Source organism: Camelus bactrianus, chromosome 4 (assembly GCF_048773025.1).
Source record: "Camelus bactrianus isolate YW-2024 breed Bactrian camel chromosome 4, ASM4877302v1, whole genome shotgun sequence".
Classification (NCBI taxonomy): domain Eukaryota; kingdom Metazoa; phylum Chordata; class Mammalia; order Artiodactyla; family Camelidae; genus Camelus; species Camelus bactrianus.
In genome coordinates, this window is record NC_133542.1 from 74,536,179 (window position 1) to 74,557,822 (window position 21,644).

General features: G+C 54.3%; 1 protein-coding gene across 12 annotated transcripts in view; it reads right to left on the reverse strand.

Annotated features, from left to right (window-relative positions):
• AK8 (adenylate kinase 8) overlaps positions 1-21,419 on the reverse strand; it is a 121,196-nt gene extending 99,777 nt beyond the window's left edge. For 4 of the 12 annotated variants that reach the window (XM_045517344.2, XM_074362463.1, XM_074362464.1 and 1 more), the window contains exons 1-5: positions 21,130-21,419; positions 19,331-19,415; positions 12,589-12,638; positions 10,599-10,712; positions 1,883-1,951 (exon numbers count right to left, since the gene is read on the reverse strand). In XM_045517344.2, the coding sequence (XP_045373300.2) occupies positions 1,883-1,951; positions 10,599-10,712; positions 12,589-12,638; positions 19,331-19,415; positions 21,130-21,270 (459 nt within the window). In that variant the 5' untranslated portion in view covers positions 21,271-21,419. Of the gene's footprint in view, positions 1-1,882; positions 1,952-10,598; positions 10,713-12,588; positions 12,639-19,330; positions 19,416-21,061 lie in introns of those variants that run through there. The other 8 variants (XM_074362465.1, XM_074362466.1, XM_074362467.1 and 5 more) reach the window with 8 other exon arrangements.
• Between the last annotated feature and the right edge of the window lie 225 nt (positions 21,420-21,644).

A 21,644-nucleotide genomic window follows, 5' to 3' on the forward strand; every position in this document is an offset into this window, starting at 1 on the left:
TTTGAACAAGACCCAGAGTCTCAGAGCAATATTTTGAATGTCCAGGATACAAAATTACTCAGCACAGGAAGAATCAGGAAGATTTCAGCTCACATGGGAGAGGACATCAGACACCAGCACCAATGTAACGCAAGTGCTGGAATGATCAGACAAGACACTGAAGCAACTGTTAGTAAAACCCCACCACCACCACATAGCTCCCAGTAAATGATGGACACACAGAAAGTCTCAGCAAAGAAATAGATGACTCAAGGAGAGACCAAATGGGATTTTTAGAACTGAAAAATACAATAATCAAAATTAAAAACTCACTGGGCAGGCTTATTAGTAGAATGGGGGTGAGAGAGAAAATCTGCAATGAGCCTGAAGCCATTTCAATACAAATGATCAAATTCTATCAATAGAGAGGGAAAAAAAGGTATTAAAAAAAAAAAAAAAGAAGAATAGGGCTTCAGGGACCCCTGAGGAAACACTGAAAGGTCTGACCTTCACGCCACCAGAGTCTCAGAAGGGGAGGAGAGAGGGAATGATGTGGGGGAATTACTTGAACAAACAATGGATGAAGATACCCCAAGTTCAGAGAAAAACAGAAACTTATAAATTCAAGGAACTCAGCTGACCCAGCAAAGAATAAATCCAGAGGAATTCATGCCCAGACATATCCCAGTTAAACTGCTGAAAATTAAGAACAAAGAAAATAATATTGAAAGTAGCAAGAGAAAAATGACGCATTATCTGTAAGACTTTGAATGACCATGGATTTTCACCAGAAACCATAGTGTTAAAAAATGAACGTTTGTGAGGTGCTGAAAGAAAAACCTGTCAATCTAGAATTCTGAATCCAGGGAAAAATATCCTTCAGGATTGAAGTCAAAATAAAGACACTTTCAGATGAAGGAAAATCTAGAGAATTCATTGCCAGCATATCTACTCTAGAAGAATTGTGCAAAGAAGGTTTTCAGACAGAAAGGGATGTTTGGAAAATCAGGAATGAAGGAAGAACAACAGAAACGGTAAATACCTGGATAAATGTAATAAACTATTCTCCTCTTGAGTTTTTAAAATATGTTTGATGATTGAAAGCAAAAATTATAACATTTGCCCAGTGGGTTTTCAGCACGTATAGCTGTAATACACAAGACAATTACAACGTAAAGAAAGGCAAGGAGAGGCACTTACGTTGCACATTCTGCTTGAAACGGTAAAATATTGACTCTAAATAGACTAGGAATCTAAGTCTGTGTATTGTAATTACCAGGTCATCCACTAAAAAAAGAGACATAGTAAAAAACACAACAGGTAAGTTAAAGTGGAATGCTAAAAAATGTTCAAAAAATTGATGCATTGGACGAAGACCAAATACATATTTCTTATTACAAATCACAGTAGCACAACCCCTGTCCACGCCCCAGGAGGCTGACCTCCATGGTCCGCCTCACCTGGACCCCTGCCCCCCGGCTTCACTGGGTCTGGTGGAAGAGGACACTGGCAAGAGATCAGAGGATGGAATGAGGGTGTGGGGTCTCCCCAGTTCTCCCTCTGTGCTTCCAGGTCCAGAGGCGCCTCCCCAGCACCCACTGACGGCCTTGACTCTGCACACTCCTGCCACGGTCCTTCCATTAAAGGCTCTCCTGTGACCCCTTGGGGCAAGTCAGCTCTTTCCTACAGGTACCAGGATGGATTCCCCAGATTCCCCCTTGTTATTTCTCCTCCATCCACATCTACAGATTGACCTTCACCGAGTTTCAGAGTGTCGGTTCTTACCCTTCTCCGCAGGTCACCTCTGCTCTCAGAAATAAACCACACCCCTCACCCTCTTTTATCTGGTAGCGGAGCCCCATCTCCCAGGAGCCCCCGGCTCACTCCACGCATGGATTCTCACCCGCCTGACGCAGTCCTCTTCCGACAGGCGCTCCTGAACCAGTCTGATGAGCAGCATGCTGGGCACCGTCTACAGGAAAGATGACGCACAGAGTGAGGGCCTGAACTTTTGTGCTGAGCTCAGGACACATAACTGGCAGGCCAGCAGGCTCAGCTAAGAACTGAGGGCCCGGCCCTGTTGGCACCAAGCTTCTCCAGGTCCCTGACTAAGGCCTGTGGCCTCAGTAAGCCCAGGCCCACCTTGTGGCCCCGCCCTCGTCCAGCCTCCGCTGCTTCACCCGCCTCCCCAGCCTTGGTCTGCCCTGGGCTCCTCTCCAGCAGCCTCCCCACCAGCCATGTGCACTGACTCCATGCTTTTCCTTATCCTGTCCCCACCCAGAAGCTCTCCCTCACCACCACCTGAGTGACTCTGAGCCTCAGCCCCAAGTGCCGCTGCCTCCAGGCAGCCCTCCCTGACCCTTCCCAGGCTGGGCTGGAGGCTGCCATAATCTTCGACAGCAAACTCTGTAATCGCAGTAACTACATGGCATTGCAGGGGCCTGCTCACCTGTCTGTCTCCCCAGAGACTTTCAAAGTTCCTGGAGGAAAGGGGCTGAGTCTCACGACCTTTGCCCCCAGATAAGGGTGTGCTAACGCTACAAAGGAGGGCTTTGTCCCCCAGAGAACTGGTTGTGAGATGCTGACCAGCGCACCTCTGACCCAGCACCAAACAGCGTCAGGGACGGAGGAAGCCCCAGCTGACTGATGACTTAACGAAACTCCATGTTCCTTAATTCATTCAAGAGGCAGTAAGAACGATGGCCGGCTTCTGCTGAGCGTGTGCTGGGCGCCAGCTTCCGTGCCAAGGCACAGCGTTCGATGCTTCTGGCTCTGTGAGGTCTGGCCTGTTGTCATCCCCTTTTTACAGGTGGGGAAGCTGGGCCTCGGAGAGGTTAAGCCACCTCCCCAGGGTTACACAGCCAGGGAGGAGCAGAGGCAGGCCTTGAACCCAGGCAGGCCAGGCTCCGGAAGGACAGAGCAGCAGGGTGGGGGTGTGCAGGGGGGTGACACCCACAGTGGCCTTCCTTCGGTTTCTCTCAACTGTCTCCCTGGACCAGAGTTGACACTCCAATCTTCACAACCAGGTCTGCTCTTTCTAACAAAACCTCCAATGTCCCAGAGCCAATGTCCCTGGAAAGCCCACTCCCAGGTGTCCCTTTGACCCAAGGTCACTAAAAGCTGGTGCTTCTCCCCAAACTTCCCAAACATCTGGCCAAGGGGGCCTAGGGCAGCCCCAGACCACACATCTCAAGCTATGTCAAGGCTGAGCTGGCCTCCAGGTGCAGGTGAGGACCCCCAGGGCCACAGCCAAGCAGGTGCATGCTGGGTGCACACAGAGGCACTCAGTTGAGGGGTGAGGGGCAGGGGAAATCTACATTTTGCCTGCCTTTTGCCAAGCCAGGGACTCTGAAGCAGGAACATGTAGGCCCAGAGGGATGAGCAGACAGTGGGAGGGTGAGGGGACACCTCGGGTGGGAATGGAACTTGTAATGTGTCCCCTTGGAAGGCATGGGATCACTAAGGTGTCTACAAAGTGGACAGCGAAAGTCAAGAGTGAGCGAGAGAGAGGGAGAACGAATGAATGATGAATAACACACAGGGAGAAGAGGAGGTCAGAGAGACAAGAGGGAGGCTAGCCAGCACCCAGCCCCTGGTCTCAGTATCTCCTAGACACCTCTGTGTCCCTACATCTGCCCTCTGCCAATTTCCTGCTCAGGCCAGCAGTCCTCAGCTGGAATGTGCATCCCGGAAGAGCTTGTTAAAGCACAGATCACTGGCCCCACCCAGGGTTTCTGACACAGCATGTCTGGAGTGAGGCCGAGAATCGGCATTTCTACCAAGTTTTTGGGTGATGCTGAGAACGCTGGTCCAGGCACCACAGCTGGAGAACCTCTGTCTTGAGTAAACTCAAGCACCCAATAGCCTTACCCCATGTGGAAGAAGTTGCTGGGGAGGGAGGGTGTCTGTCTGCTGGTGACCATATCACCCCTGCTATCCCGGCAACTTCCCCTGGCTAACCCCTCCCACTCAAATCACTTCTATCTTTTCCTGTCCCCTAGTGTCCCCTGCCGACCCTGGGCAGAGCCAGTTTCCATCCTGAGGCTGGTTTCCCAAGATTCCTCTCTTCCATGACAACACCCCTCCAGGAGGCAGCATTCAAACAGGTCCTGGGATGTGGGGAACGAGGGGGGTGCAAACCAGTCAAAGAACACAGGTTGAAAGGCGACAGGTCCGGGCGGGGCGCAGCGCTCCCCATGGCCCTCACGGCGGGGGACAGGCCTGCGACTTTGAGCCCCGGCCCCTCGCGGGTGCCCCCTGCCGCTCCCTGCCTCTGCACTGTCTCAGTGCCAGCTTTGATGTGTCACGTCAGCAGTGGGGGCTTCCCGGGGACCGCTTCTCAGAGCCCTGCCAAACTGTCTTTGCAGGAATCAGGCTCCCTCCTTCAGGAGCTCTGCCAGGCTCTCCCACCCCAGCCCCCAAGCCTGGATTTGTGGGGAGAATCAGGGACAAACTGGTGGAGCCCAGCGAAGCCCCTGCTGGTCATGGAGAAGCCCCAGCCCAGGGGCCAACGACCAGCCCCTGGTCTCCCTACTTGGTGGTAAGGCAACACCCTTGCTGTAAAGGGCAGAATCGGCTGTGTTGGCCCCAGTCTGGGCCTCTCCTCTCCTTTCAGCTCCCAGCGCCGGGCCGGGGCCGCACAGCTGGCCTGCCAACCTGCCCCTCCCCCGGAAGACGCAGCCCCAGGTGTGGAGGGCCAAGCCCTGGCTCTGCCTGCCTCCCGGGCACCTCGCTGCCCTTCTGCAAGCCTGGGCTTCCTCCCCAGGGTGACAGCTCACATGGTCCCATCACCAGGCCCCCCTCTCAAGGGTCCAGATGTCCCCATGTCACCTTTGGGTGATGCTTGATCAAGACTTTTGATTGACGGTATGAACTTCCATACAGAGCAGAGCAGGGAGTGGAGGAGTTGAGATTCCTGGTCAGCCCAGCTCCTATCCCTGACCCCTAAGGGGGCTGCTGGCTGGCGGGGGAAGCCCCATACTTGACTTGAGCTCACTTAAGAACTGAGCAGAGAATCCTTTAGGAAAAACTATCATTTCCAAGTTTCTGCTGCTTCTGGGGGCTGTCAGGCAGGGAGATGGCAGGAACTCTCCCAGTTCTGAAAGGCAGGGCTCAGGCTGAGAGCCTGAGCTCTCAGGCAGGGACAGGAGATGAGAGGAGGGGGGGACAGGAGACAAGGCTTTGAAGGAAGAGCACAGGCCCCACCATGGGGCACCCGACAGGCCTGCAGGGGGAGATGGCCTGGAAGGGAGACCCTGTAGTGGGAAAGGCCAGCGAACTTCAAAAGGAGCTACGGTCCTCGGGTTCATCTGTCTCCATCCTGGGCTGTAACCACCTCCACTGCCCCCAACCCTCCCCAAAGGCCTGTTCCGCAGCACTGCCTCGAGGCGCTGACGAGGAACACAGGGCAGGAGGGCTCCTGCTGGCTCTGTCTTAGCACCGCCTCCAGGACAGGGAGCCAGGAGGCTGGAGATGTGGCCAGAGGTGATGGACACCATCCAGAGGACTTGGAAGCAAGAACTGACCAGCAATCCGGGAAATCCTCAGAAACACGTGGAGGGGACCACTGTTTTCTGTGCGGACAGAGGCAGGATAAGGGCACAAGTTCTATTATTTGGATATTAAGGAAAATGGTGACTGACAACTGGGCACTTAGCTACACTGGGTTACATCAGTTTCTTAACTTTTAAATGGAATTGAAGTTAGGAGTTAAATGGAACTGAAATTAGGAAGAATCCAGCTTTGGCTCCTTCTGGTCTAACCAGCCTTCGAAATAGGGGGGGGTCATTTATTCATTCAACAAACACAGGCTGTTTGGCTCCAATGCAATAGTTGCATTCCAAAGAAACCTTGATTCAGCAGTAATTGTGCTGTAAAAGGGATAACTGCACTGAGAAATGGGGAGTCGGATTTGGAGTGGGTTCCCAGATGACCCTATAAGCATTCTGTAGGGAGCCTGTTTAAATCCAGACGCCTGGCCCCACTTCCAGGGATTCAGACTGAGTCCAGTGTGGCCCAGGTGAGTCTAATATGCTGCTAAGACTGAGAGTCTCTGAACTAGGCAGTTGTAAGTTTGCAAATACTTATTCTTCCTGCAGGGATTTTAATAGTAAAGCTTTTCTTTCCTTTTTTTTTTTTTTTTTTTTTTTTTTTTTTTTTTTTTTGAGTAGCAATCTAAAACTCTAGAGCAACCACATCCAGCTCTTGCTGGAAAAGATCCTTTTCCCAGCGAACCTCTTCACCTTCGTCACCTCCTGTGTGATTAAAAGCCAGCAGGACTTGGTCTTGGCCCCCCTGATCTCCCGAACCCCCAGAGGGGCCTGGACTGGGCAGAGGCTTTCCAGGAGCCCTGGGCCCAAGTCGAAGGCTGGGCCCGTGTTCAGGTTTGTGCAAGCGCTGGGTCAGCGCCTGAAAGGGCACGCCTGGCATCCGGCGCCCGGGGCTCCTGCTGGCCTCACTCTGGGCCCACTTCACCTGAGCCTTTTTGTGGTGTTTGTGGTTGTGAGTCAGGTGGCAGGCTTAGAGGCTGGATGAGGAAAATGGACTTGACAGAGCAGATGAATTCAACTAAATAAAGAGACGCAACAGAGCGCAAAGATGGCCTTGGTCGGCTTGGACGAGAAACATCCGCGGGACCGGAGTAGGGAGAGAAGGGAGGTGCTAACACCGAGTGCCCTGGGGCCGGCCGAGGGGCCGAGCGAGGTGCCGAGGGGCCGAGGACCGCGAGCCGCCTGCCCCCTCAGGTACAGTTTAATCCTGACCGGACACTGGAGAAATATTGATAAGTTTTCTAAGCAGGACAGTGTGTGTATGTGTTTAATCAAAAAGTTCCTTTACCTTTTAGGGAGTGGAAAGAAGCAAAGACCAACCAAATGAGGAAAGCAAAGCTTACCGAGTCAGAGGTGGTTCTAGTGAGGGAGCCGGCCGCCATCACCTGCATTTGGCAGAGACTCAAAGGCAGGTGGAGGAGCAGGACAGCTCTACAGAGGAAAAGGAGGCCTCGGTGTGCCTGGTGGAGGCTGCAGGCATGAGAGAGCCGGAGGCGGCCCGCTAGAAGCAGGGCGTCCTATGGGCTTGCTTAGGGGAGCATATTTGGCCTTCTCTGGCAACAGGTTGGAAGTGGGGACAAAGATTACGGAAGCTGGCAGTTTAATATTAATCAAACCCTGGCCATTGGGACAGATTGTTACAGGGGTCGGGCCTCCTGGACTGAATAAGAAGTGGATGTCCGACTTTTCCACGTCTGACTTACAGCCCGCCAGATTCCTGGGCTGGTACCGCAGGCTGTGGGCCTTTTCTCTACTTTTACATATGATCCGACCATTTTACATTCAGCCTCTCAGCAGTTAGAGACTAGAACATCCATGGATGAAATGAACTGCTGTGTGGGTTTGCTTTCAAATAACCCGGTAGCAGGGGAGATGGGGTGTATACACGCAGCTAGACGGCCATGGGTTGATACTGGCAGAAGCCAGGTGATGGGTCCACGATGGTTCTTTTACTATTCTCACTGCTTCTGAGCATCTTTACAATATCTTATAATAAAGCTAGAAACAAACCAACAGAAAAGCTGTTTCCCATCCCTGGTTGCCTTGAACCCCAGCGTCCTCAGGTGATGCCTGCCCACGTGGGTTTTGTGGCCCGCTGCCAGATTCTGGGTTCTTCCACAGCATGAGCCCTTTAGGAAAGCTTTGTTTAGCATGACCGTGGTGATGGCTCCACAGGGCCCCTTAATCTTGCAATCTGTACGCTCTTCCCAGCCCAGAGACATGCCTGGGGCTTAGAGGTGCTCAGAGAACACTTACTGAGTGAATGAATGAGTCAACCAAGCCACCGCTGGCATGAGGGCTTCCTAGCCCTGTGTCCTGGGCTGGGGACCCTTGGTCTCCCCCACTGGCTAGAATCTCCCAGGGCAAGGAGAAGGACCTCATCTCAGGGTCTCCCCGGCACTGGATGGTGCTTGGCATACAGGAGGTGACTAGGAAGGATTTCAGAAACCTTCTGGAAGTTCCTAAAATGGAGACGTCTAGGTCAATACCAGCTATGTAAGAGAATTCTGGAGGACGGAGCTGAGATTAACGGGAGAACATTACATATTTGAAGGTGTTAGTGCTACTTGCAGGAAGAGCTATAAAGCCCCGAATCAGCAGATGCTTTAATGACAGCACGGAACGGGCGGCCCCGGGCGGCCGCCTCCACGGCAAGGCCGCGCACTCGTCTCCGCTCTTCAGGACCTTTTACTCCTTGATCAGTCCTGACGTCCCAGCCTTTCATCTTCCCTCCACCCGCGCTTCCGAACCAAAGAACCCCAACAAGATACCCTTGAAAGCACTGCGATGTGGTCTGAAATACGCTGATAATTAGTGTAATGAAACCCAGGAGGAATTTCCCTAAACCCCCTCCTCTCTGCTGAATTTTATAAACCTAATAAAAGCATCTTTATCCTAGAAATAAGCCTGCCTCCCCCACCCTGAGAAGCTTATCTTCTGCAGAAGTGAGATAACCACTTTCTTTCTAAAACCAGATTCCCACCCCCGAAACTGGGATCCCCCAAACCACAACCGTACACTTGGACTCCTGCAAGGTGGTGGGAGCAGCGGGGCGAGGGTGTCACTCCCCCCCACTGAGAGTGCCAGCTGGGCAACGTGGGGTCAGGAAGCGCTCTGGATTAAGCAGTTGTAGAGCTGGTTCACCATTTGGGAGGGTGCAGGGGGCTGACCCTGATGAATGAGGTTTTCCTTCTTTTCCATGAAATTGTTATTATCAGCAAACTTGAAGCTGGGAGTTTGCCTAAGTCACACCCCACATCTCCAGGAACTGCCCTCACCCGACCCGGGCCCTCCCGGCCATGGCCATGGCCCATGGCCTTGCCAAGCCCACTCCGCACACCCCTCACCAGGGCTGAGCCGGCCCTGGGGACACCAGACCACCTGGCCCACACAGATCACTCTTCTGAAAATTTGGCCTCAGAGCTGCCTCTGTGGGTGGCTTGAACTGAAGACACAGGAAGGGGGACCAGGGTGGTAGCCAAGGAAGGCAGAAGACAACAGGAAGCGAGAACCACAGAGAGAAAGGAGACAAGTGGCCTCAGTGGGCAGTGGGGCAGAGGGAGCCACCCAGCTCCCGGCCACAGAGCCAAAGCAGTGGGTGCCCCTCCACCAGGGTCCCAGGAGTCACTGTGTCCCCCTTCAGATCCCCTTCTCTGCCCTGGGCAGCCCAGGTGGACCTTGGCTACTTGCCACCAAGGGCTGCTCAAGAGTTGTCCCACGTCCCATCAGTCACTGGCAGCCCGCGAGGCCTGGAAACTTCCTTCTAGGTTCTCGGTGGAACAGCGACCACACGGCCACGTGGTAGAGACGAACGAAGATGAACGAAGATAAAGACTGACGGCAACCAGGCCTCTGCGAAGCCTGGTGGGAGACCCGGGGATTTCACCCCGACGGGCGGGCGGAGCCCTGGGCAGCCCCGGATGAGGCCACGCTTAGCGTGGCCACAGGCCTGAGTCCTGCCCCGGCCCTGGCAGTTACTTAACCTTGACAAGTAACACCACATCTTGCATGGAGACAGTGAGGTGTGGAGGGCAGGCCTGGAAAGTGCCAACACACACTCAGTGCTCAGCAAACCCCAGGATCCTACTGGTCTTGGCTGCCTCTCCTCGTGCACAAGGAAAGCCTGGGTGTCGAGGAAGAGCTCCTGAAGGGGCATCCCCTGCTGCTCTGGTCTGAATGCCTGCCCCCCAGAGCTCAGGGTGACGGTGCCAGGAGGGGGGCCTTCGGGAAATGATTAGGTCATGAGGATGGAGCCAGAGCCTCATGAATAAGATCAGTCCCTTATGAAAGAGGCCCCAGAGCACCCTTGTCCCCTCCGTCGCGTGAGGCCCAGGGAGAAGACGGCTGTCACCCGACACAGAATCTGCGGGCTCCACAGTCTTGGACTTCCCAGCCTCCAGAACTGTGAGATAAACTCTGTTTCCAAGCCACCCAGTCTGTTCCAGCAGCCTGGAGGGACTACGACATCTGTTCATGCTCCAAAGGGGATTTGGAAAGGTATTTTGAAATTTGTGTTTAAGAGGACCAACACGATCAAGCCCTATGTGTCCGTTTTAAAAATGTCTTTCAAATACAGTATTGGTAGGACTTTAGCAACAGACACCCGGCCTCCCGGGGTGCCCCCACAGATGTGTGCGAGAGGGACAGAGTGGATGGGGGCTGCCCCCACCCCGGTTCGGGCGCCCCAGGGGGCAGAAGGAAGTGCCCCTGAGCTGCAGCACACAGGGTCTTCCCACCCTGGAGAGAGCTGGACCGCTGCCCTCTAACCCGCAGCCCACTCAGGCTTGCACGTCCTGGTGTCGGCTGGCAGGTGCATCACCTGTGGGCTGGAGCCCCCGCCACCCCCACTGTCAATGACGCTTTCCCACCACAAACACCTCTCCCTGGTACCCACCAGGGTCTGAGCCCTGTTTAAGAATTCTCTCCTTCCTTCTGTCCCGTCCTGTCTGTACCTCATTTCCCCCCAGGACTTTCTCTCTCTTAATCCAAAAGGAAATGGGAAGCAGGTGGGGCAGGTGATGGGGAGACTCGGGAGCTCTCACCCCTCCTGCACCCCAGGACCAGTCCTACCTTGAATTTCTGATAATGCCTCCTGGCATCTGCAGCCAGAGAGGAAAATTCTTTTGCTATCAAGTTCCCCACGCTGAGAAGATTGCTATTCAGATGTTTGCAAAGCCACATGGCCTGAAGAAAGAAGAGAGGAAAAGAACATTTCAGTGAAAGCGGTAATTAAGAGCTCTCCATTAAAATGCCCAGGGCCTTTCAAATTCTACGAGGAAGCAGGGACCATAGGGAAGCACGGTTGTTTCTGGCTGGAAAGAGGCACCAAGAGAGACAAACCCACAGGGCCCCTCCCGGCCTCAGGACTCTGCCTGTCTGCCTTCTCCTCCTCAACCAGCCACTGACTCTAAGCGCGCCTGGAAAACCTGCACTTCACTGCCCTCGGCAAGCCTTTTCAAGCTCTGTGGACCATGAGTTTTTAACTCAAGAAAGGTTTAAAACAAGAAACACGGGGACCAGACCTGACCTTGGGTCACAACGCAAACTCAACGTCCATCTTTTCCTGAAGACTGGGAGAGGACACATCCTGGCCGAGTGAGCGTTTATAGTTCATGGACGGCCACTAGCTACCCTCTACCAGGGAAGAACACATTTTGAGGAACAATCATGCAATAAAATGTTCTTAATACCAAGATTATAGTGATGACCGTTTCAGCATAGAGTTGCTTCAGAAGGCCCTGAAGGTCCCCTGGGGCAGGTATGAACCTGAATTCTCCCTGCTCCTCAGGCTGGGGAATGTCAGCAACAATACAGGACAGAGCCCGTGAGCGCTCGCTGTGTGGATTTCACTGTAGATCATCATGTTGTAAGATTAGAGCCTGTGTTTGCCACATAGCAGACAGGGGAGGGACAGTGAAGTCACCAAAAGGCTTGCAGCCGAAACAGCTGCTAGTCCTCGTGACCGCCAGGCCCGGGAGCCCCTGGGCTCTAACACTGAAACAGCGCCAGGGCGGGTGGATTGCAGGGGTGGGGGACCACCTGATCCCAGAGAACAAAGTTGAAAAACTACAGAGCAATAGACAGACAGATGAACAGAGGGATGAGTGGATGGACAGACAGGTGACAGGTAAATAGAACAGCTGGCAATACTAGCTCCAAAAGCATGGCAGATGCAGGCAGTCTGGTGTCAGGACCGGCCATCTTAATTCCTTTTCAGAATAAAGCCAGGTGCCAGCTCACTGGGGCCCAGAAGGAGGGCTCACAGCGATGACACCGTCATCAAGGAAGGGTTCACTAGTGTTAACTGATGCTCACTAACCAGGCTTTTAAAAGACAGAGTTCATCTCAGACGATTATAATCTGAACAAGCTTTTGGCACTTAAAAAAAAAGGAGCTTAAAGATGAAAACCCTACAGGAATGAAGCCCACCGGCTTCAGGACAGGGGTTGCCTCCAGGGAGAGAGAGACCAGAGTGAATGAAGGGGGACGAGGTGTCCGCTGCATCTTTAAAGCTGTGCTGTCTTTGAAACGGAGAGGAAATCACCAAAGCAAACATGGCCCAATGATAAATTCCTGTAAAACCTGGGAGTTGGGCACACGAGTATCTACGGTGTAGGTTCTTGGCTTTTCTGATTGGCTGAAACATTTCATAATGGAAATGTTATGAGCGAATCTGCAGAGTCCATATCAGAAGCCTTTGGAACGTGTCTGTTGTCTGACTCAGAGCCTCTACTTCTACAGATGGGTCCTGAGGACACAAAGGGTGTGCAGGGTCAGGGTGGATGCAGCCACGAGAAAAGCCTAGAAGGTTTACCCCAAATGTTAAAAGACTGCTTCTCTCTGGATGGCTGGGGACCTGTACTTTTGGTTTTTGTGTTCTGCAGGTTTTCTACGATGAATACATGTTGCCTCTTGTAATAAGAAAGTAAGTTAAGGTGGAGAAAGAAAAGATGAAGAAGAGCTCAGTTCCACTGAAAATTCACTGAGGCTCAGTCTCATTCCAGCTCTGCAGGATAAATGAGGCATTACCGTATTTCAACACTTAATATGATACACTTACTATAGTGGTTTTCCCCGAGGCGGGTGGACCTAATATTACAATCTTCGGCACTGTGGGATAAAGAGATTTGAATGTCACCGTTTGGCATGACAGAGCAACCTCCCACGCCTGCGGGGCTCTGGGTGTATTTACTTCTTTCCCCCAGATTTCATTTTCTGGGAGTGACGCGGTCGTTTGTAACCCAGCGGCTCCAAGATGCTCTCACCATAGAACATACTCTCTGTGTTTAGAGAGGTAAGTGATCACTGAGATGGTTTATTTTTCTGTCTCCAAGGGGACATGGACATGGTAAATTGTTTGCCAAACTAATAAATATCAAGAACAATTGGGACACCATAAAGCATTTTAAACAGGGACTCTGTCTCAGGGACATGCTTTCAAATAAAGCTGTATTTTATGTAAATCGACCTTCAAAGTTCTTTTTTTTTTTTAAGTATTTATGCCTTTTTATTTAGCAAATTGTCTTCCCCATCATTTCACAGAGGGAAATAATGGGGGAAAGCCTGGAGTGCACGGGGCAGATTTATAAAACCCCAGATGGAAAAGTCTGTTTCCAAATTTCTATGCAGATGGAAACAGCTGGGTTTGGCTTTGGTGCGAGACTTCTGGCTTGGGAAGGTTCTTGGCTACAGAATTCCTAAAGCCACCAGCAGACTATTAAGTAGGTACTGGCCACAGGAAAAGAAAAAACCAGCATCTTAAGAAGAGCGCTGGAAGGTGTGCACTTGGGTCAAATCTTAGGAAGCAGAATGTGGTGTCTGGACAGGCGAATCCATGCTGGCTCCTCCCTGAGGGTCACCTTGACTAGGTCACCCCTTCCCCTAACTGTGGGGGGCGATGGGCCCAGCACAGACAGCACAGAGGTGGGGGAGCCAGCCCTCTACCACTGCCCGCCGGCCCGGCCCCCACCCAGGGCGCGGATGAACAGAGGCGCACTCCAGCTCACTTGGGCCTCTGAACTCCACATGCAGCCGCTCCTGCCTGGCTGCCGGGGGGGGGGGGGGAGCTCGTCCACAGAGGGTCTTCTAGTCTGGGGACAGGGAGTAGGAGCAAGAGTGTCCGTTTGGCCCACAATTTAATGATCAGCACACCTATGCCCAGACAAGCTGCTTGGGTTTTTACATGGACTTTTGCCCACATTCACAGCACCTTCTCATCTTCAGGGAAAACATGGAAGGTTGGTTCAAGATAATTCACTGATCCCACAAATACTCACTGAGCGCCTTGTCCGAGCTCAGCACTGGGCTGAATGCTGCCGAGAAAAGCAAGATGGATGGCGGCTCCCCGGCCAGGTCAGTGAGGTCATGGCATTGGATGAGCACTGGCAGGGAGGGCTGTCCTCGGCTCCAGACTCTATGAGGGAACTGCTCTCTCCTCCAGAACATGACCCGTGTCAGGTGCTCATCCCGGCTTTCCGCTACTGGGTTTTTACGTGCTCCCCGTGGACCGCTTTACAACACCGTCACTGCCCATGTTTCTATACGTTTGTAAAGCTAGTCCATCGCCCACTGATGTGAAATGTAGGTAACTTGTGTCTTGGAAGCCCAAAGCCTTTCCTGGGGGTGCTGAGGTGAATCGGGGGTATGGGGCAGGAGGGTCCTGGTCGAGGTGGCACCAGGGGCACCTTAACGCTGCTGGTTCCAGCTTGGCAGACCCCAGCACATACTTTTCTCTCCGAGTCTTGCTTGGCTGGCATGCTTCCTGCCCTCCTCAGTACGGTGGACTCAGCTTCCAGGAGTCTCCTGGCCAAGTGTCTCGTGATCCTGTGAGTCCTCTTGGACCGGAGGGACCCGACCTCAGCAGAAGGCTGGGGTGTGTCCTGAGAATCCAAACAGCCTCGCCTCGCCCGGGAGCCCTGAGCAACCCTCTGCCTGGGTCCTGGACCTCCTCATTCTTCCTGACGACGTTCTCCCCACGTTCCTGCCTCGTCACTTGTCATCCCCCCATCAGGAATGTCTTCCTCCCCCGACCCACCCAGCGCCCCCATCCCAGCAAGGATTCTTGCTCCCACTCCTGATTAAGCGGCCCGCTGCTGCCGCCTTGGTGAGTTCTGTCCCCCTGCTGAGCAGCTGAGTGGGGCACCGCTGTCCCCACAGGCTCCCTGGGGGCAGGGACAAGTCTCATCTTCCTTTTCTGCAGCCAGAACTGCGAGGAGCCGTGCACAGAGCAGGACCTGCAGCAGCCGCCGCCTCCTTGGCTGTCTCCCTCTCTGTGGTCACTGGGTGTTTGGTCACCTTTGTCACCACCATTACTACCTCCTTACAAAGGCACCTCCTGCCAGTTGGCATTCTTGGGTGTAAGCTGCAGGAAACAGATGTGGCTGAGTCGAGGAGAGAAAGGGGTTATTCAAAGGCCAGTGTGGTGCAGAGAATCCTGCACAGGCAGGAGCCGGGCCCAGGCACCCCTGCCAGGAACAGTGCCCCAAGCGAGGCCACCAAGTGGTTTGGGGGAACCAGCACTGCTGTCCCGGGCACCAGACACTGCAGCCTGTGCCCGGAATGCTGTTCACATCGGTGGGTCATGGGGCTGCCCCACCAGCCACACAGCCACTGCCACCCAGGAGCCAGGCTCTGCAGGTGTCTCCCAGACCTTGTCCAGAGTCTGGGCTCAAATGACCATTGAAGGTCAGGACAGAGGCCCAGGGAGGGCGAGGCATTTTCAGCTTCTGGGGTGGGAGCCAGGGCAGCCCACTCCCCGCTCTGGCCTTGTAAGCTGGGCAGGGCCTTCCAGGCCCTCCAACCCAGACGAGAGAAGCCACAGCAGGTGGAAAATACTGCTTATAGGATGAGTCTGGAAATGAGGTGGCTTTGGGGATACCTGGTCGGGGGGTGGAGCTGGGGTGCCATGGAAGGTTTGAGGGGAGGGGCAGCATTAGAGCAGCAAGGAGGGAGGTCAAGGCGGGAGAAGCGTGCTGCATGACACCTATCACCCTGCTGCCTACCCAGGGCTCTAAGCACAGGCCTTCACTGACACTCCCTAGAACTTGGGCCAGACCCAGCAGGGCTCAGGGCCTGCAGGACCAAGAAGCGAGAGGCACCGGGACAAGAGCATTTGGGGAAATGAGTTGACTCCCAAATCACGCGTTCATTTTGACAAAGTGATGAGGCGCCGAGGCTGCCGGGGAAACCCTCCCCTCCCAGGCTCCTGTGAGTGGCACCCAAATTGTACACATCTAGGAAAACACTTTAAAAGGGGAACATCCTCGGCCTTTCTCCCCACCTAATTTCTCACACACATTTCTGTGATTAATTTCAGTTTCTTAAAATCTAACACCTTGAAACTCCAGCCCTGCTCATGAGTAATTATTTATAAACAGTGTCATAAAAGGCTGCTTGACTGCCAAGAGTAATCAACTTCTTCAACACACTTCAAAGGAAATCAAAAAACCTTTCCATCCACAGATCCTTTTGAGGTTTAACTAGGAGCATGATTTAAAATTCACAAGAAAACCCTTAGGTATTGGAACTCTAATACACAGCTTTCTTGGACAAACGTTTGATAAAAAACGAAACATACCATTATATACACCATCGCCTGCTTTAATATTGCCCAGGGCTACTGTAAACGCTCGCTTTGTACTAAATCTGCTTTTTTCGCAGCGAAGGGGCTGCCAGCCTGTGTGCTGGTGGCTCATTCCCTCCTGTGCACACTTACAGGGAGGGGCCCAGAGCCTTCACTCCCTCTGCACTAGCCACTGGCCCTGCCACCGCGTGTCCCAGCGAACCCTGACCCACCCGACACTCATGCCCTGTGAGCAGGGGGTGGAGAACCCGGCTTCAGTTAACACAGGCCGCTGCCCACGGGAGGGAGGGGCAGCGGAAGTGCTTGCTGGGTGCCAGGGGACCACTCCTGTCCTCTTCTCCAACCACCAAGGTTGGGATACACTATTTCCAGCTCTCCCGACTCCTAGAGAAATCCCAGGAGCATGGTCTTCTCCACTCCCCCTCCCAGGTTTTTGCCTCACTTGTAGGTGGAGGACTGGGCGCAGGAGGGAAACCCAGAGACGTCCCCTCTCTGGGCTGGGACTTGAGCCAAAGGGCAAAGAGGAGCCAGCATCCTCCAGAGCTGGCAACCCCAGGCCTGGGGATGGGGGTGGGAGGCTGGGGGAACAAATCAACCCCTCACAACAGTGGGCACTGGGATTCAATGGCTCGACTGCCCGAGAGAGGGTCTGGCCAGAAGCCTTGACTCCAGCCACGGGGGAGGACAGATGGGAGGCCGGCCCCCAGCTCGAGCTAACAAAGAGGGGCTGAATTCTTAAGCTGCTGGAGGGCAACAGAGCAGGAGGAACGTGGAGAAAGGAGAAAGGGCTCCATGGAGGGCAGCCTTGGAAAGCCAGGCCCGGGAATGACTGGAAAGGGGTGCCGAGGAGGGCGGAAGGAGGCGGTGGAAGGGGCGAGGAGGAGGCGCCCGAGACGACCGTCCAGCTGACGTCGGCTGCCTTGCGTCTAAAACAAAGACATGACGTTGGAATGTAAAACTTCGGGTGCAGCGGGCCGTCTGACAGGGAAAACTCCATCGGCACACAGAGGAGCAGGGGTAAAACGTAAAGGCGGAGAGTGACTCCAATTTCAGGCTCTTGCTCTTCCAGGGGAGGCCAGCTAAGCTGTGAGGTTCGCAGTTTAAGACCCCACATGCACCCTGAACAGAATTTTTCAAATTGGAAGAGTGAAGTGCCAAATAAGAAATTAAAAAGAAGGAAAACAAAGAGAAAAAAGCAGCAGGAAGCGCCACCACCACCCACTCAGGGCTCGCCCAGCTACATTACTGTCAAGCACCGCTCTAGTTCAGGAAACTCTCGATAGGCTCTCCACAAGCGGCAGCTCGCCTCGGCACCGCCCGGAGCCCAGCGGGAGCCCTGGGACCTGGTCACCCCTTCCCGCGGTGACCACTCGCCATGGACCAGGCCAGAGCATCACCACCCGCACCTCAGCTACCAAATCTGCCCATTTTACAAATGAAAAAACTGAGGCCGAGAGACAGCAATGATCTCTCCGTTTCTTCACACTTTACCAGGAGAACGGAGCCCGCTGCGCTGAGGGCTGCTGGGCTGGGAGGGGACGCCTCCCTGAACGCACCGTCCTGCTCTCCTGCCTTTGCTTTGCTCTTTGAGTTTCACTTCACTTTTATTTTACCTTTATTTTGCCTCTCACTTTTATGTTACTTTGACTTTGCTTTATTGATTTGGTGGTGGCTGTGAGAGGGGAACGGGGGCAGAAATGCTCCCAGCAGCCCTGGAGTAACAGAGCTCAGCCACACGGAGACCTAAACAGCCTCAGGGTGGGGGTAGGGGCTGCAGAACCGGCTTCCTCCGGCCTGTGGGGCCACTGGGTGAGGCCTGGGCAGGGAGCTGAGGTCTGCAGCAGGACCACCAGGAAACAAGGTGGCTTCTCACCCTGCGGAGCAGGTGAGCCTCCCTCTCGCCCCAACCAGAGAACCAGAGAACCAGAGAATAAGGACTACAAAGAAATGAAGGAAGGAAGGAAGGAAGGAAGGAAGGAAGGAAGGAAGGAAGGAAGGAAGGAAGGAAGGAAGGAAGGAAGAAAATTAAATGTAAAAAATAAAGAACTCAGGCATTCTGCCTTCATAAAAAAAGGGGTGGGGGGAGGGACGGACCTAGCTCAGTGGTGGAGTGCGTGCTTAGCATGCACAAGGTCCTGGGTTCAATCCCTAGTACATCCATTTAAAAAAATTTTTTTACTAAAAACAATTTAAATTTAAATAAAAAAAAAAGAAGAGTCTCTGTGGGGAGGAGTGGATCCCCCCCACCCCCATCATCCCAGCTGATCACCACCTGGGGCACCTGGGTTCACAGTCAATGTCAGTTCTCCACTCTGCCTCACTAGAGGCTCAGAAGAGGGCACTGCGGGGACCCTGTGAGCCACGCTGAACCACCCTGCCTAGGTCTGTGAAACAGCCCCTCGCTCTGACCCGCTGACCCTGCTCAGGACCTGCGGGCCGGCCACGCTGCAGAGGCCAGGTGTGCCTGGCAAACCTGCAGGCTTGGAGTCTCCTCCCTCTGACCATTGTTTTTTTTTAACTACTTAGCATCCTTTCTCATCTTAGGCCTCTGAACCCCACCACAGGGCATCTCAGGCCTCCGTCCTTCTCAGCAGCACTGTGCGCTCATTTCACTGGTGCACTGGTAGCTCCTTCAAAGCGGCTAATGCGCCAATGAAAGAAACATCAAAGCTCCAGGACACCGGTCTCCCTGACAGCTCGCAGAGGATGGCAACGATCCTCCACTTGGCAAATCGACCGTGGGATGGAGCGCCTCCTCTCCCTCCTCCCCGCTCGGCGTTCCGGCCTTGGGTCTGACTCGCACCCGCCCGGGTGAGGCCGGGGGAGCTCTGGAACTCATTAACGGGCGCCAATAATGAGACCATCAGGAAAACCGGTGCTGTCTGTCTAGGTAGACCAGAAACCACACTTACACCTGACAAGTGGAGTGATCACAGAGCTTAAACCCAACAGGCGACATCAGCTGGGGCATGCCAAAGCATGAATAATTGATTCCGTGGGCCATTCGGAGGTTTTCATTTTAATAACTTGGCAAGAGAATTTTTATTAGTTATGCTCTGAAAGAAATTAAGGCATTTTTCAATCACCCACCTCCCCAAGTTGTCAAATCATTCCCCACCCAGTTCTGACCTCCTTTTAGAGGACAGAGGGCCTCACAGATTCCTGGGAGAAGGGGAGGGAGACAGCTGGGGAGGGGGAGGAGGGCCACTCGAATGCTCACCATAATCGTTGTCTCGTTGCAAGTGATTAATCATGAACGGGATGGGGTCCTTGGGCTGGTGGATCAGAAGCTGCTCCAGCATGTTCTGTGGGCAGAGGGCAGACACCCACATGGTTAACACCTACATGGACACCCAGGGCCCCAGGCTCAGGTGGCCCAGCACCCTGGTTCGCTACGGATACCAGCCCCAGGGCCTGATCTCTCCCCTGTGCCCCACCCTAGCTGGCATTTGCTTGGGTTCCTGCAAGCAGAGGCATGAGGGTATTGCTGGGGAGGGAGGCAACTGGGGGGAGGTAGAGCTGGAGGTCCTTCTCCTGCATTGTGCCCATTCACCCCCTTAAGAGCCCTAGCAAATGCTGTGCCCTCAGCTTGGAACACCTTTCCCTCAGGCCTCAATGGAAACATCCCTTTCTGATCACACTCACCAGCTGAACCTTGTCATGTGCTCCTGCAGTCCCCGTGCACCCCTAGTATTGCTTCACCCTTGTCCCAGCGCCTGGCACAATCACAGTGGGTGCCCAGCATACATGGGCTTGGGGACACAGCCGTCACTGCTCCCTGTGTTTCGCCAGAGTGGGACAGAATATTCACCAGCTAAATACCTAAGTAGTCCTGGGGTAGCCTGGCCATTTAATTCCAAGGGAAAGCAGCTTCCATGGTTCCAGGCAAAAGGCACAGAAATGAACCAGGCAGCTGAGAGGAGTTGGGCTGGGGCACTAAGGAGCATCCTTCAGCACTACAGACAAGCAGGGAGGGGCTTTAACCCTTTGGGGGCAAGGAAAGAGTGGGGCAGTAAAAACAGCGCTGAACTATGAGGCCGTGGCCCCACTGTGCATCTCACCAGACAGTACATTCCCTTCTCGGGGCCTTTGCTGGCCCACCCGCTAAATAAAACCACTGGACAAGATCCTTCATCAGTCATATTTCACTGGAGAGATGGTGTGAGAGATGGTGGAAAGGTAACGCTTTCCAAAGAAGCGTACATTCGCTGGGGGGATGGAGACTCAGGTTTCTTAGTCTGAGCTCTGCTCTCACATGTGCAGCTCAGAGGCTCAAGCGGCCACAGATATCACTAAGGAGGTGCCTCTGGGGATGGGATACACCTGGAGGAGCAGACAAATGCTCCAGCTCCCCTTTGGCCCTCAGAACCTCTGAGTGGCTGACAGGTCTTCCAGTCAGGCTCCTGAAAGCCTTTACTTCCCCGAGATGCCCAGGGGACATCTGGAGCACAAGCAGGGGTGGGGTTTTGCCTAAGGTCAGGAACTCAGGATGAGGGTTTGGACGCTGCCCTGAACTCTTGGCCCTGAGGAGGAAGGGCCAGATGGGAAATGCTGCTGTCCAAACCACAGGGCTGCTGTTTCAGGAGGCGGCCCTCTCAGTGGATGGGGATGCCACCTCCAACCTAGATGCTCCCCAGCTGAGAAACCAACACCGCAGACAGCCTGGGAATTGTTAGGGTTAGACAAGTCCCTTGGAGACCACCTCTTGCAACCTGGCATTTCACAGATTGGGGAACTGAGAAAAGGAAGGGACCAGACCATGGAGCGGACTGGCCAGGAGCCCAAACCAAATCCTGGCCTCCCACCAGGTTCCGCGGGATAGCGTCAGGGGGCATATTCTGATTGAGGGGTCCCTTGAGGTACAACGGTACGGAAGTCGTACACCCCAATTTGGGCGGCCTCATGGGTAACAAACGTGACCCCTCCCTGATGCGGGGTCACCGGCGCGCACCCGGAACGCGACAAGCGGTTCCCCGGCCGCCGCCTTGTGTCGCGACAGGACAGGGCTGCCCGGGTCACCTGCATCATCTCGAAGACGTGGTTCGCCTCCCCATACTGGGGCATTTCCGGCGGGATGCGGTGCGGGGCGGTGGTCGCGTCCATGCCACCGTGCAGCGCTGCCGCTCCCTGGTGACCGGCGTCGCTAGGGCCGCGCGTCATCGGCGCGCGCCGCTCCCTGGTGACCGCCGTCGCCAAGGGCGCCGTTACGTCATCAGCGCGCCTGGCCCGCCGGCCCGGCGATGGGCCTGGCCTCGGGCTTTTCTGCTGGTTTCGTCCCGCCGCCTGGGGCAAATGCTTTCCCCGCCCCGGCCTCCCCTTCCCGTCTGCACGCCTCAGTGAGGCACCTCAAGTGAGGTGCCTCAGCCGTGGCCTCCTGGGGTCAGAGGCGCCCTCTGTGCCGTGACAGCGCACAACACCCCGGGGCACCTAGGCCCCCGAGAGGGCGGGAGGCGGATCCCGCTTCTGGTTCCGCCAACGCGCCCTGGCCCAGACGTTAGGGCCTCAGTTTACCATCCTTAAAACGAAGGCGCTGG